Source organism: Eretmochelys imbricata, chromosome 15, assembly GCF_965152235.1.
Source record: "Eretmochelys imbricata isolate rEreImb1 chromosome 15, rEreImb1.hap1, whole genome shotgun sequence".
NCBI classification, from domain to species: Eukaryota; Metazoa; Chordata; order Testudines; family Cheloniidae; genus Eretmochelys; species Eretmochelys imbricata.
The window spans coordinates 25,296,037-25,310,581 of record NC_135586.1 but is presented as its reverse complement, the minus strand read 5'-3'; the positions used below and the strand labels follow the sequence as shown (position 1 = coordinate 25,310,581).

General features: G+C 43.3%; 1 protein-coding gene across 2 annotated transcripts in view; it reads right to left on the bottom strand.

Moving 5' to 3' along the window:
- The window catches only part of RILPL1 (Rab interacting lysosomal protein like 1), a 40,210-nt gene that overhangs the window by 24,908 nt on the left and 757 nt on the right, over positions 1–14,545 (bottom strand). For both annotated transcript variants that reach the window (XM_077835455.1, XM_077835453.1), the window contains exons 2-4: positions 10,135–10,285; positions 2,710–2,828; positions 1,030–1,248 (exon numbers count right to left, since the gene is read on the bottom strand). In XM_077835455.1, coding sequence (XP_077691581.1) covers positions 1,030–1,248; positions 2,710–2,828; positions 10,135–10,285 — 489 coding nt within the window. The remainder of the gene's footprint in view (positions 1–1,029; positions 1,249–2,709; positions 2,829–10,134; positions 10,286–14,545) is intronic.

Sequence of the window (14,545 nt, the reverse complement as noted above, 5' to 3'; positions counted from 1 at the left end):
CCCTATGACGTTATAAACACATGGTATTACTACTTATTGTGTTAACTGGAAATAACACATCCTAACACAGGCCCTGCCATGGCCTGGATGCCTCAAATGCACATCAAGCGTTTACACTGCAAAGAATGAATAAAACTTTATAGGGCCTCCCCAGTTCTTCAAGTGCCTTACTAAAGCTGGGTAAGTATTATCATCCCCCACTTTATATATAGCAAGACAGAGGCCAAGAGTTAAGGGTGCCAGCTTTAATCTAGCTAGTACAGATAGTAGTATAGATGTGGAAGCATGGGCTAGCCACCTGAGTACAAGCCACCACGGAACTTGGACACATTCAGGTTGCCAGCCCATGCCACCCATCTTCACTACTATTACCTGTGCCAACTAGATTAAAGCTAGCTCAGGTATGCCTACCCCTACTACAGTCACACTTTCACCTGCAGTGTAGATGTAGCAAAAGTTACTTGACCAAAACTATGCAGCTCTCTATGCCATTAGAATTGAGGAATTCCTGGCTCCCACCCCATGCTCTATCCACTAGACCACACTGCCTCTCACTACACTAACAGTCCAAAGATACTATAGCTTACAACAGCATTACATCATCACTTTGTAATTATCTATGGGAACGGATGGGTGGACCTTTGGTTCTTTCTAGCTGAATGTCCACCTTTCTTAATGTGACTCTGCTGAAGCTTGCAGCCGGGTGTTTTGGGAGGGACGTGAATAGTTGGAGGTTCATCACATTTGGAGGGCAGTACTAATTTTGAGAGTTTCTGCACTGCTGTTCAAACTGATGCCCATAAATTCCAGAGAACGTTTTGGTCACTAAGCAACACAGATCTTTAATCCAAATTGCTACTTATCCCAGGGTCCAGTCTCACAGCTGTATCAGGCCATCTGATCAGAATTCCCATTGAAATCAGGGGGGATCTACACTCCAAATCCGATGGCACAATATACCCCTGGATATGCAGTTGTCCCACAGGATGATGGGAGTCACTTGCCCAGGGAGAATCAAGTGCCTCTTACCTTTATTTCTTCTCCATTTTGGCTGTGCTCCCCTGGTTGCTTCTCTCTCAGCTTCCCAAGCTCCGCCCTCAAAGTGCCCATCTCCTGTTCCTTGGTTTGCAGATAGGCTTCCAGTTCCACCTTTTGCTCAATCAGCGCTTTCCCTTGAGCCTCAACTACTGTGATTCTGTGCCGAAGGTCATGATTAATTTTCATTAGCCTGTTCTGTTGTTGTTGCAGCTGCCATAAAGTGACACAATAAGTATGCCTCCATTAAACCAGGGTAAATTAAATCACAAGTATTAAATTAAAGAACTAGCAATATGTTCCTGTTGTATTTATCTTGAAAGATCTCCTTTATTTCCCCATTCATTTTTAATCAATTAATCTGCTACAGTTGCCATCTCTACAGTTGGCTTTCAAGGTAAATGGAGTTTGTTCCCCCCCCCCCGCAGCACAGAACATTATCCTCCGGACATATCCAGCTTTTCAAATGCGACATTTCTCTTTGGAATCTATTTCAGCAAAGCAAGGTTCAGGGACTGGATGGCTCATGGGATACTGGATCAAGCTTTGACCTAGACTGGAAGTGATCAAGGTTATTACTGTCTGATAATCATCAATCTACGTAAGAAGATGCCAGGATTGTCACTCTGAAGCCTAACATTTCTGTTGAGTCAGTGTGACGTGATGGAAACAGCTACAAGCGTGGTGTTAGCAGGAGAGCTTGTTTTGTTTAGAATATCACCAGTTTCAGTCATCACTGGGTTTTGCAGTCTCTCACTGTCCAGTTTTTAAGTTCAGAGCCATTGTTGGCCTTTTTACACTTTATGAATTAGACCTGCATGACAGCACAAGCTTTCACCTAGTTACTTGTATGACGGTAGCGTTTGGAGGACCCCAACCAACGTCAGAGCCACATTGTGCCAGACGCTGTACATACATGTAGTCCCTGCCCTACAGCGCTTACCATCTCAATAGATGGGACAGCTATAAGATGGGATGGGGAACTGCGGTAAAGGAGACATTACGTGACTTACTCAAGGACACCGTTTGTGGCAGAGTCAGGAACTGAATGCAGGTCTCCCGAGTCCTGTCCAGAGTCTGAGCCACAAGCCCATCCATCCTCTCCTTGATGATGGTGTATGTGAAATGACATAGTGGTTTCACTCCCTGTTTCTAGGGAGCAGGTGTCTGCATCACAAATAGCACCCCAGTGGGGCTTCCTTGTTGACAGGCTCAGCAGAGAAAAGTAAAGCTTAATGGGCCATGCAGCCATCTCCTGTCTAGAGCTGATGCCTCCAAGGGCGAAGCTGGGCCATGTGAGCCGTGTGGAAAAGTTTGCATTGCCTAAGTGGAGATTTTTCTAAAGCTTTTAGGGGAGTTAGGTGCCCCGTTCACACTGAAAGTCAATAGGAGTTCGGCACCCAATTCCCCTTTGGGCCTGTGAAAAATCTGCTCCCTTATCATTCTTGGTTTCTAGTCATGCCCGCAATGTGCGAGGTTCTTTCCAGACACAGAAGAGGGTTTGGTGCCTGCCCTGAAGAGCTCACAATCTTTTTATCTCTTCTACAGATACACAGACGACTTGACTCTTCAGGGATAATAATCTGGCCTTCACAAGCACTAAATTAATTTAAAACTTGTCATAAACATCTGTGTGGTTCCTTCAAGGGGGGGAAGAGGGCAAGAAACACTTACTGCCTCCACATCCTCATTTTTAAGTCCCAGTTCCCGGTCCTTGGCTCTGATCTCATCTCTTTGTTTATCTACCACTTCCTTCAGCTTCTTCATCACTTGCCTCTCCCTCTCGGACATTCCTGGTTTAAAGAAAACAGCACAAAGAAAATAAACTGAGAATGATCATGACATTTGGGAAAGACACTGGACATAGTCTGATTCAGCCAACAAAGGGGGAGAGGTTGTTGGTTAAATACCTTGGATAAAGAAAGAACGGTTATTTAGCCAACACACTGGATTCACAGATGATGGGAAAACAGGCTATGCAGTTTACAGGGTGTAAACCAACACTGAAAAGTGATGAATATGCTTCTGATATATTTATAAACAAATGTATGTAATACCATTACTGTGCTTCTATAGGACATATCCAATGGTGATATTTATGTACTGGTCCAATGGATGAATGATGTGTAATCTAATTAGCACTCCCTACAAAGTTTTCTATTTAATGAAGAAAAAGGTTCTCTCTCTGGAGTGGGAGATGGTATTTTGCATTGGCAAGATCTAGTCTGATTTTATACACGTCACTATACTGGGGCCTGAACTAACATTCTGCATCTCCATTTCTAGTTTCCTAGATCCTGCAGTCCAAAGTCAGAGCAAATTTAACAGGAGTTTAATCTGAGTTAGGATCATTCCATATATGTTTTTTTCCATTCTAACTTCCTCTCTCTCATTGTAGTGATTCAGATTTAAAATAATTACACTTTACGGGGGGGGGGGGGGGGGGAATAGAATTTCCTTGTAAAGCCTGTTTGAAGTGTTGTCAAAAATCTTTCCATCAATACTGTTTAAAAGATGAACAAGGGATTAAATTAACCTGTAGTTTGACCAACAATTCATTAGGATAATATCAAAATCACAAAACTGGAAACTCGCCCCCATTAACGACCAGTATGGAGGGAAGATCGAGCACCTAAGAACTGCAGTTGTGGGCAGTATAGCAACAAAGAACAATACCATACTGTCCTGCTAATGTAACCAAGTGTTTAAAATGGGGAGATTATAAATTCATTGCAATTGCTTCACAGCTAATAATCATTCTACAGAGACCTATAGTTTGATATTCTTAACAGATCAAGTAAGATAACTTAACTGTATCTAATATAGATACATAATTCTGTGCCAGTGAAAGGGTGGCCTGGAGCTAATGGGCTATCAACAAGGCCACTAGAGATGCCCTGGCCAAAGTGCAATTTAGTGGTTAAAGCAAGAATCTGGGATTCAGAATCCAGGGTTCTTTGCCTAGTCCTGCCACTGACTGGCTGTGTGACCTTAAGCAAGGCACTTAACCTCTCTGTTCCTTAGCCTTCCCCTCTATTAACTAGAGATAATAATAATTTACTTACCACAATGGGGTTATTATGAGGCCAAATTCAAAGCCCTTTTTAAACACACTTTGGCAATTCTCAGCTGCAATGTGCTGTATAAGCAGATTTACCCACCTTGGATTTGCAGTGTCTGTTCTTTGCTCTGTATTGTGAGCTGACTCATTCCTTTCTGTTTTTCTTTTGTCACTTGGGGTGTGGACAGACCCCAATCCCAGGTGATAAAAACTCCCTCACCCCAAGTCAGAGTAGAACCCTTTTAAGAGTCCTGCCCTCAAGAGCACTGATGTTAACAGTGCATGAAGAGCAAGCAAGACAAATAGGTGGGAGAGAGTGAATAATCCCACGCCCCTGCAGGGAGCCTGCCTTTGACTGCCAGTTTTTCTACAGCTTGCAATTTGGAACAGGTGCAGGTTCCTTATGAGTTGCAAAAGCACATGACTGCAGAGGGGGAGAGTAGTAATTCCCATCTGCTACTGCAAAGGAAGTCAGGGAGCTACCTGAGCTATGCAAAAGCAGAAGAAAGGGAACCTCTACCAGGGTGTTGGAGGGAGGAGTGGTATACAGGAAAAGCTGTTGTTTTGGAGGGTGTGTTACTGTCAAAATCTATGAAGCCTCTGGAGTGACTCAGATGTTCCTGGTGAGCTTATTTGTCTTATATTTATTTTCTTTTATTTCTCAGCAAACTGCTTAAACCTGCCAGCCCTACTTTTGGGGCCTGATTTTCTCTCTCTCTCTCTCCAGTCTCTACTGCTTTGCAAGAGACCCCTAATTCTCATTCACTTCAGTGGGTGTTACTGGTCTCCTGTGGGGAAGAGAAATGGGCTCCTGGACTACAAACTGGTTTCCTTTTCACTGTGTCTGCACTCTCCTGTTGAAGCACACACCTGGGAAGCTAGGACACTGTGATTCTATTCCCAGTGCTGCTGCTGACTCACTGTACGATCTTGGGCAAGTTACTGCACCTTTGTGTTTCTGTTTCCCGATTTGTAAAACAGGAATGGTAATACAATGGACCCCTGCTAACTCTTACAAAGGAGCGAGAGTCCCATTACAAATGAGTACATGAACAAGCCAGCATAGCTGAGCACTGTGTGCCTTTACACAGGTATCTTGTCAACAGTAGTTCCATTTTTATGGATAATGCTTTATTGCCTGCTAGCAAATATCAGTTTGGCTCTGTGTGGGCACTGGGACCCACCCATGCAGAGCCAGTTGCAAGATCAGGGCCTAAAACACCTGCCTTTAAAAACTTTCCTTCAAAGTACAGAAGGACTAGCATGTTCTAAAAAGTATGCGGATTAGCAAGTTTCTCCCATACCTTACTCATGAGGAAAGTGTTTGAGATTCATAGCTAGCAGGTGCTATTTAAGGAGTAAAGTCTCATTCTAATGTTCAGTTAACTCTTTCCCCCCTCCTCTCTTGTTTTCCTCTTTAACTCTTGGTGAATATTGAAGATTTCAAATGTATAAACAGATCACTGGGCTTTTTTCCGGGACAAGGGTGGGTGGGGATGTTTTTGTTCCCCAATCATTTTGCTCCTCTACGTTTTCTTAAACATGCATTGCATGTTTAAGTGTGAAATAATTAATCCTAAATGATTCAAAGTTGTGTATCTGCAAGATCTTAAAATGGCACACCCGGCTGGTTTCCCTAAGCACATCCCATCAGCAATTTCCTCTGGATCGGCGTGGTCAATGCATTGTTCCATGGGATGGTAAGAAAGCAAGCAGTTTAAAAAAAATCTTGACTGTTTATGGTCAGGGACTCTGATGTATTTGTAGAGCAGGGCACAGGGCCCACAATATAAATACTTTAATTTAAATATAATGCTTGCCCCTACATTTGCAAGAGGATTTTAATAGGAACTGTCTAGATCATGGTTAAGGGTTCTTGACTTATCCCCTGTCAGGAAAATTATGAAGTCTTAAGGGCTTGATTCTACTTACTTCCTTGGGAGCAGGTTCAGGCCCTGTCTGAGTTTTCATCAAAGGGATTAAGGATCATGGAAATTAAAGATGTGGGACAAGGCTTATGAGATCGTTGAGGATGTCTCCATGCAAGTGCAGGCTATGGTCTCCAAGAAGGAGTTGTCTGATGTTACAATATGACACTTGAAGTCAGACTAAAGATCCAAATATGGGGTAGGACAGGTTCCAGGATAAGCAGATGCAAAATCTCATCTCCTCCCTGGCGATTGTAGGCTCTGATCCAGAGAGCTACAGGGCAACCCTCAACTCCCATTGCCTTACTAGACTGAGCTGAGGTTGCTCTGCACATTCCAGGATTTGGCCCATAGGCCATATCTCTAGGCAGAAGAGTTAACTTGACTCAGTAATGCTTTCTTTAAGACTCTAGACTGTCTCTTACCTGAAACTGGCCTAAGTAATGGAACCAAACCAAGTCTGATTCAGGATCTGATGAGAAGTGGGGAGTAACAGAGTGTCTTTAGAACACATACTTCAGAGGTTTTTGTGATTCTTGTTTGTTGGGATCTCCTGCGTATTGTACCCATCACAATGCTGATCCTACCTGAGATGGCAGGATGTGTGACCTCCTGTCATGTTATCTGTGCTGCTCTATAAGCTGAGAAGTGTATCTCTATGCCCTCTCTGACATGCCTTGGGCCAGCTCCTTGGATCAGTGGGGGTTACACCAGGGATATATTCTGTTCAGTCACTGGCATTACACCAGGTATTAATTTGGTCTCATGAGTAGGAGTGACATTTTTAACATTGCAGCTGTAGCCCAAGATCCTGCTGTATTTACTTAGAATTCTGTTTTCTCCCACACAGTTTTCATATTAACCTTGCTCTGCTTCTTGAAGGCCTCTGCTCAACTCCCAAAGACCAGGGGCTCACGCTTACTGCTGTTCTGTCCTGCATACCTAAGGATGAGTTGCTACAGGCCATTCTTCAAGCTAAAAGAGCTGTCTTATGGAACAAGGCCACTAGAAGTATTTCACTAGGTTGCCCTTTAATTGTGTGAGCACAGCGAGTGTGTTTATTCAAAGTACAGAAGTCCTTGCTCCAAAGGACACCAGTCTATATAGATGCAGAGTACTGGCTAAACATTATTATACATATATGATACACAGGTTCACATGTCTACCTTTCTGTTGCTGCTGAATATTTCCTTTAAATACACTCGGTACATGGAGGTGGGTTATTATTAATACTGCATTTGTCATAGATTCTGTGATTTTCCTAGAATATCCATGATGCTGAGACAATGGGAGTTTTGCAGGTGCTGTGACAGTTGACGACAACTTGAACCAATTTCCCTGAGAAACTTGAGAGCTGCCTGTATAAAACCTGAGCTGTGTGGGAGACTGAGATGCGTCAGAAATGCTCAGAATTAGGGCTACTGGTTTCTCCTGTGGTCCCAGGGGTGGGGAATCAAATTCTGTGATTTCTTTGGGTTTGGAGGGTAGCAGAGCTCAGACAGCTGGGTTGAGACCCACTGCAGTTCCTACTGCCTTTGCTGAGAGAGGGGGTTTGATCCTCTTCACATTGAAGTCCCTGGCAAAAATCCCGTTGACTTCCATGGTGCAGAATCAGGCTCAGAAATAGGAAAGCAGCCTTGGAGAAGGGATGGCAGCCTCTCTCTCCTGCCTGTCGCCCTACACAGCAGCTGCAGAGATGAACCCTGCTTGTCAGGATAGGGGTTTGGGACTACTATAAAGTGGCTTTAAGCCATTGTTGTGGCAAAGGAAATGCTGATTTTGATGACAATACTGCAGGACACCCATGTGTTACAGGTTGTGCAATCACCAAGCAAAGAGTCAGTCCCTGCCCCAAAGAGCTTACCATCTAACTATATGACAAGAGAAGCCAGATGCAGCCAGAATAGTGCAAGGAAACAGTGACACACTATTGGGCAGTGGTCTCATTATCAGCAACCACAAGCTCTCATTATCACTGAAAGACCTCACAGAAGAATTGTTTTCAGGGGGGATATGAATGCAGTGGGGTGCAGGAGTTTCAAGTGTAGTAAACTGAGGCTACGTACATTCAGATACCACAGTCATTGGTGGGGATTGAACCTGAGTTCTTAACACCAAAGCCACAGGCCTCTGCCCCTTGAGCTAGAGAGGACTTCTGTAGTTATCTGCTGATTAAGCATCAGACTGTTAGTCCCTGAGGCCAGCCACTAGGAGCCATGATCACGCCTACTAAGTAATGCTAGGGTGTAAAGATTAGAACCTGATTACAGCTACATGAACTGAGCTTTGGGACTTGGAAAGCTGCATTCAGCAACTCACTGTGTGTCTGGTTATTTTTTTTTCTACTCTGTCAATCAGTTGCCCTTAAAATCAAGCATCTGTTTCAGTGTTTCCTACCAGAACAAATTAAAACTTTAACATGATGTGCAGTCCAGTCCTGGTCCCAATTGTTAACAAGCAAAATTCTCCAGTGGGAATAGGCATCAGTAACTTCCGATGTCAGACGTAAGGGAATCCCAGTTGGATCATTGTTAATCTATATCCGTTTGAGTCAAATTCTGCTCTCACTGAAGTAAATGAGATGTTGGCTCTTAGAGTATTTGTGTTCTCATAGTTTTTTCTGTCTCTCTACCACACAAAGTAAAAATAACATTGAAAAGCATGTCTGGCACCTGCTTGGCTATCTAAATTCAAGAGTTATTACTGTATTTAAATACAAGCATGCAGACGACACTGAGCTGGGTCACCCATTGACATGTTGTTTTTTCTAATTTTTTTTTTTTATAGTCTGACTCCTCTTTATTTATTTCGTATTCTGACACTTTTCATGGAATCAATATTCCATTAAATTCTAAGGAAATTGTGAAAACTAGCTCAAATACAGCCTGTTAAATTGGAAGAGCTAAAGAAATATTCTAAAGAAATAGTGATCTTGAGAGGGTAAGAGATCCTCCTTTGTAATATGACATTAACGCTCTCTGCAGATCAAGTACAAGGGTACTCAAGTCTAAGCTTTGAATTCAGCCCTGGTGAAGCAGGTGCATTGCGGAGGCAAAGGGTTAAGTGCCATTAGTCACTAGTAAGTGCCCGGCTTCTTTAAGGTCTCTAGATGAAGTGCTGTTACTTTTAAAAATTTTTTAAATGAGCTGAATGTTTACTCTGATCTTTGATTTGAGCAGTTGTACTAATAGGCTGTGATCCTGCAAGTGGATATCTCTGTCTGTGCAGAGACCCAGTGAAGTCAGCATGGCTGCAGATGGGCACTAGCATCTGTCCACACAGAACCAATTGCAGTATTGGATTGTGGTTCAGGACTATGATCAGCTAATCAGATTTCTGCCCATTTAATACTATGTGAGACAAAACCTCCCAGCTAGCCTTCGAACTTGAGAACTGAGATGAAGCAAGTGCTTAAAGTTACTGGCTCTCTCTCCTTGGTGCTTACGCACTGTCCTGATTATAAATTTAGCCTCTCTCCCAAAATAAAACTCATTATGAGGCCTGAATTAGTGTTTAATTCCTTCCTGTAACCACTTCCCCCTCTTTGTGCAATTTATTGAGATGGTTTCTGAAGTTCTGGCAAGACATCTGAGACCACATGGTGATTTTTTAAAATATGAATTCCCCCACCCCTGAACACTGCCTGTTGTGGATTAATTAGTATTCTGACAATTCAGCAGAAGGGAGCCTGAATAATTGCTTTACGATCAATTACGCTGAACTAAATGCCCAAGTGTGAATGCTGATTTGTATATTTCCGCACTATCCTACATATACAATTATTAAGTGGTTAGATCTATCTGTATTAAAAAAACTCATTAAAGGAAATTTTTAACAAGTTGCTATCCTCAAAAAATCTCATGTTAAACCAAAAGAAAACTAGGTTTTGCTTTTTAAAATTGTTTCTCATCCAAACAAGTGAATAACTCTGTTCCAATCTTTATTTTGTTTCCAGAATTTATTCACAGCTTTTGTATCCTGATAAAACAGACCTGCAACAATCTACAGGAACAAGCTGAAATGTACAATCAAGACACTTTGATCAGGAATGACTTTTAAAAAAAAAACAACCCAAAGATACCATCACTGAATTTCAAATGTTAAACTTGCCTTCATGTTTCTGAAATTCCTCTTCTGTGAAATTGATGTCTTTGTGTGACAGGTTTGTCATCAGTTGTTTGTTCTCTTCCTGAAGCTGAGCAATTTGGGTAAGAAGATCCTGTGCTTCCCCTCTCCATACATCCTCCACCAGTTCTAATTCCTAAAGTAAAGCCGGATCATGACAGAACATTAATGCTGTAATATATAAAATCAATAGCCTTTGCCCAAAACTATTTGGAGAATACACTAGCAATTCTCCTCTAAAGCTATCCTTTTATGATAATACTCTGAACTTCTAGCCGAGGACCTCAATTATTACTCCCCTTTCACAGACAGCCACGTAATCTCTGTATGGCTCAGCTGCCTTTCTCAAGGTCACATCAGAAGTCCATAAAAGAGGCACGAATTGAGCCCAGGTCCCCTGATTTCTAGGCAGCAGCCTTAAAGTGTAGTATAAACACACAGCTCACAATACTTGTGAGGTCAGTCAGTGGCAGAGATGGACATGCTATTTTTTTATTTTTTAAAGAGCACAATGTTCCATAACAGTACAGTTTAGATTCGTGATGGTGCTATGTATGATACTGTAGAACATAGAGGAGTTTTTTCATGTTGGAACCCAGAGCTCCTGTTACCCAGGCTTGTTTTAACCATTAGCTTATGCTTGCTTTTTCTTATTCTAATATACTGTAATCACATTTTGCAGTGTCAACTACACAGAGAACAGCAAAACTATTCAAAATAGTAACTACCTTTATTCAGGCCACTTTGTGTCAAGTGCAGCTGTTACCAATTCCAGGACAGGTCAAATCAGGATACTAAGTATAAAGGCCTCCTGGAATAGTGGAGACCATATTTATATCTTTATTTTGAAAGCTGCATCCCAAATATCAGCATTTCTCCCTGTGGGCAATCTATGCTCCACTTTAATGTATGTGCTGTGATTAACAAGAAAGCCATGCTCAGAACATGGAATCCTAGGCTGAGCTACTTGCTCATTTTTCCACATGTAATTCTACCGGAGCGAGTTGTAACTACGTGAAACTTCAAAATCAAAGCACAGTTCTAACACAGAGCTAGAGTTAACTTTGCTGAAAATAAACCATGATAGATAGGCTTGGCAGAATTAATTTTTTAAATAATTTTGATGGTTAATATCAATTTTTAAGCAATTATTTTAAATTTTTATAAATTTAGATGTTCACAGTTGTGCAAACTATGGGTTTTAAAAAAAATCAGGAAAAATGCTTCAGTTTTAAATTTTCAAAGTTGTGGGAAGTTATGGGGGGGAGTCAGATAAGGGAGAGTTCAGACAATAATTATTTAATAACAGTAGACTTTGAGATTCAAAAAGTTAGTTTTATAACTGTTAAAATACAAATTGTCAACAACACATGTCAAAATATATAAAGTAAATATCCTTAAATCAAACTCTAAGAAGTTCTCAACAAGCATTTTCCTTCCTTTGCTTGTCTATAAGTTTTGATTATTATTGATGGAAATATTTTTTGTCCGTTTGCATGTGTGCCGTGAAACCAATGTTTATCAATAAAAATCAGATCCTTCCATCCCCTAATGATAGATCTAAATAAAAACTCTTTATTACAAAATTAGAAGACTATGTTGGCATAAGAACACCTGGGTATAAACTAGCCATGAATAAATTTAGGCTGGAAATTAGAAAAATGTTTCTAAGCATAAGAAGAATGAGGTTCTAAAAGAGCCTTCCACTGGAAGTTGTAGGGACAAACAACCTGAATCGTTTTAAGGAGAAACTTAATAGACTTATGATGGATTTTATGATGGGGATGCCAGAGACAGCATGGGATTGGATCTGATGGCCGAGGTGGTCCCTCCTAGTCCTATGTGTCTATGAAACCACACTGCCATCCATTTTCAGGCCCAATTACACAGTCATTTTAGTCCAAAATTCAGCCTCATGTAGTTGTTACTTTATAGTTTCCAAGAATGTGCTTGGTGCTTCACAGAACAGACAGAGATGGAATGATCTCTGTTGGGGGCTGAACTGTTGGAGAAGCACAGGGGAATGACAAACTGATCCCCATGTTACAGATATTAATGTGTATTACCATTCTCTCTACCCTGAAATATTTATGTCTATGGGAAAAACTTACATCTGTGCTTAAACTTTTTGCCAGACACAAAGCATGCAGAGATCCCACACACTGTGTAGCCCCTAGAATGACATGTGATGATCACATATATAGGTAAACTTTTCTTTTTTAAAAACATGCACTGACTTTTAGAAGTGTTCACACTGAATATCAACTAATATTAAAGTTTCTGGTGCTGCTACCCATTATAGCATTCTCTTTTATAGGTAGCATTCTCTTTTAATAGTGAAAAAGTGATTTTTACCACCTCAATCTTTGATGGCCCCTGTAAAATAAGCTGGTGGGTCTCAAATCATAGTAGTTTTTACCAGACAGGTGCTCTGGTCACAAAAATGCCATGAGAGTTAGGTGTCAAGGGATACAGTCCCATTCTAGCAGAGGGACCAAGGATTGAAGAGGGCTGGAGAATGAGTTACCTGCTCATTCAGAGATAGTTCTCTAGATCAGGTGGGGGGCAAGGAAAGAGGAGTGGGAAGAGAATCTGCTCATGCCCGTATTGTGTCTGTTATGTGGATCAAAAGAGATGAGATCACTCTCTAGGGATTTACCAGTACTTTTTTTCTCCTTCACTTCTAAAGGCACTATTGCACACAATTCCTATCTGTAAAATGTTAGTTGAGAAGTCTCTAGCCCAGCACTGGGCTTTTTAATATATTTAGCTAAATTTCTACCTGATATCTTTGCAGGGTTTGGGGAAGTTTTGTATTTAACTATATGTGTTGAGTTTGTGGGGTTAGCTTTGAGAAATTCTATAAATATCTTTATTTTGTATCTGTGTCAGCAACTAGCAATACAAAAAGACACGAGTGATTACACAGGAGTGAGTTTGCTAAAAGAAGCAATTTTTATCCAAATCACAGTCATTTGGATAGTTTTCTAAATAAACCCGATCACTTCTAGTACAATAATCAAAGCAGCTCATGCTGACCTGCTGCCACATTAGGGTAACAGGGTTTGAGAAAGGATGTCTGTCTCTGGCATCCAGGTGAGCAGGAGTGGGAGCACTTTATTGGTAGCAGCTTAGTCCAAATATTGCATTGCTCCTCAGAGAGGCCACACCATTTTCAGATCTGGGAGAGGTGGGCCTAGGCCCACCCAATATTAAAGGCCCACGCCCTCAGCTAAGCCTGAGGAACCACTAAGTGCAGGCTACAAGTGAGTGAGTGTGTGGGACAGTGAAGGAAAAAACAGGGATGGAAGTGAGGTCAAAGGTTGAAAATCAGGGGACCAGAAGAGGACAGTGAACAGAGGACCCCAGGCAGTGCCCACTGCTCCTCAAAGGTGTCTTAAGGGTATGTCTACACTGCAATTAAAAACCCGTAGCTGGCTCGTGCCAGCTGACTCGGACTCGCAAGGCTCAGGCTAAGGGGCTGCTTAATTGCAGTGCAGAGGTTCCAGCTCCGGCTGCAGCCTGGGCTCTAGAACCCTGCAAGGTGGGAGGCTCCAAGCTCGAGCTGGACTTTCTACCCGCAATTAAACAGCTCCTTAGCCCAAGCCCCATGAGCTCCAGTCAGCGGGCACGGGCCAGCTGCAGGTGTCTAATTACAGGGTAGCCAGACCCTAAGGAGTCACTGGACACCGCACAGAGGGAACGGAAATAGGCCCCACAGTCCCAGAGCACCCCCTGTCCTGGACGGACAGATGGCCAGCCCCAGAGCCGCCCTAGTGGACTGAGCAGGAGTCTGGGAGCCAGACCCGCTGAAGTTCTGCTCGGCTCCGGCTTTCTACCTCTTGGTCTTTCCCCGTCGGGCTAAGGAGCAGGCTGTTTACCCGCCCCAGGGCATTGTCCTCAGAGTTCCCACGGAGCGCTGCGGCACGAGCCGCCTTCTCTGGCCGGGGATTCTGCTCGGCTCCCGGGAGGGCCGCTGCCTGCAGGGCGAGGCGGGCTAAGCAGGAGGCAAGGGGACACGGGCGGCGGATCTCCCCGGGGAAAAGTCCCTACGTGAAGCGGTTTGTACCTGGCACACCCCCGCTCCCTAGCACTCAGAGCCGGGCCCGTTCCCACCTCCATCCCCATGTCCTCTGGCTCCCCGGGCGGGGGCCTGCGGCGCCCCGGACCCGCCCCCGGCCCGGCGGCTCCCCTCGCTCTTTGTGTTCGAATCCGCCGAGCGCAGAAAGTCTGCAAAGGCCTGGGGGGCGGGGGGGGGGAAAGTCCCAGCCTCGGGCGGCAGCCCGGGGCAGGACTTAGGGGGCGGCAGCCCCGCCCCAGAGCCGGGCGGTGGGTCCCTCCAGGAGTTTGCAGAGAAGTCCGAGCACTTCTCCCCCAAGGCAAAGCGGGCGGGACA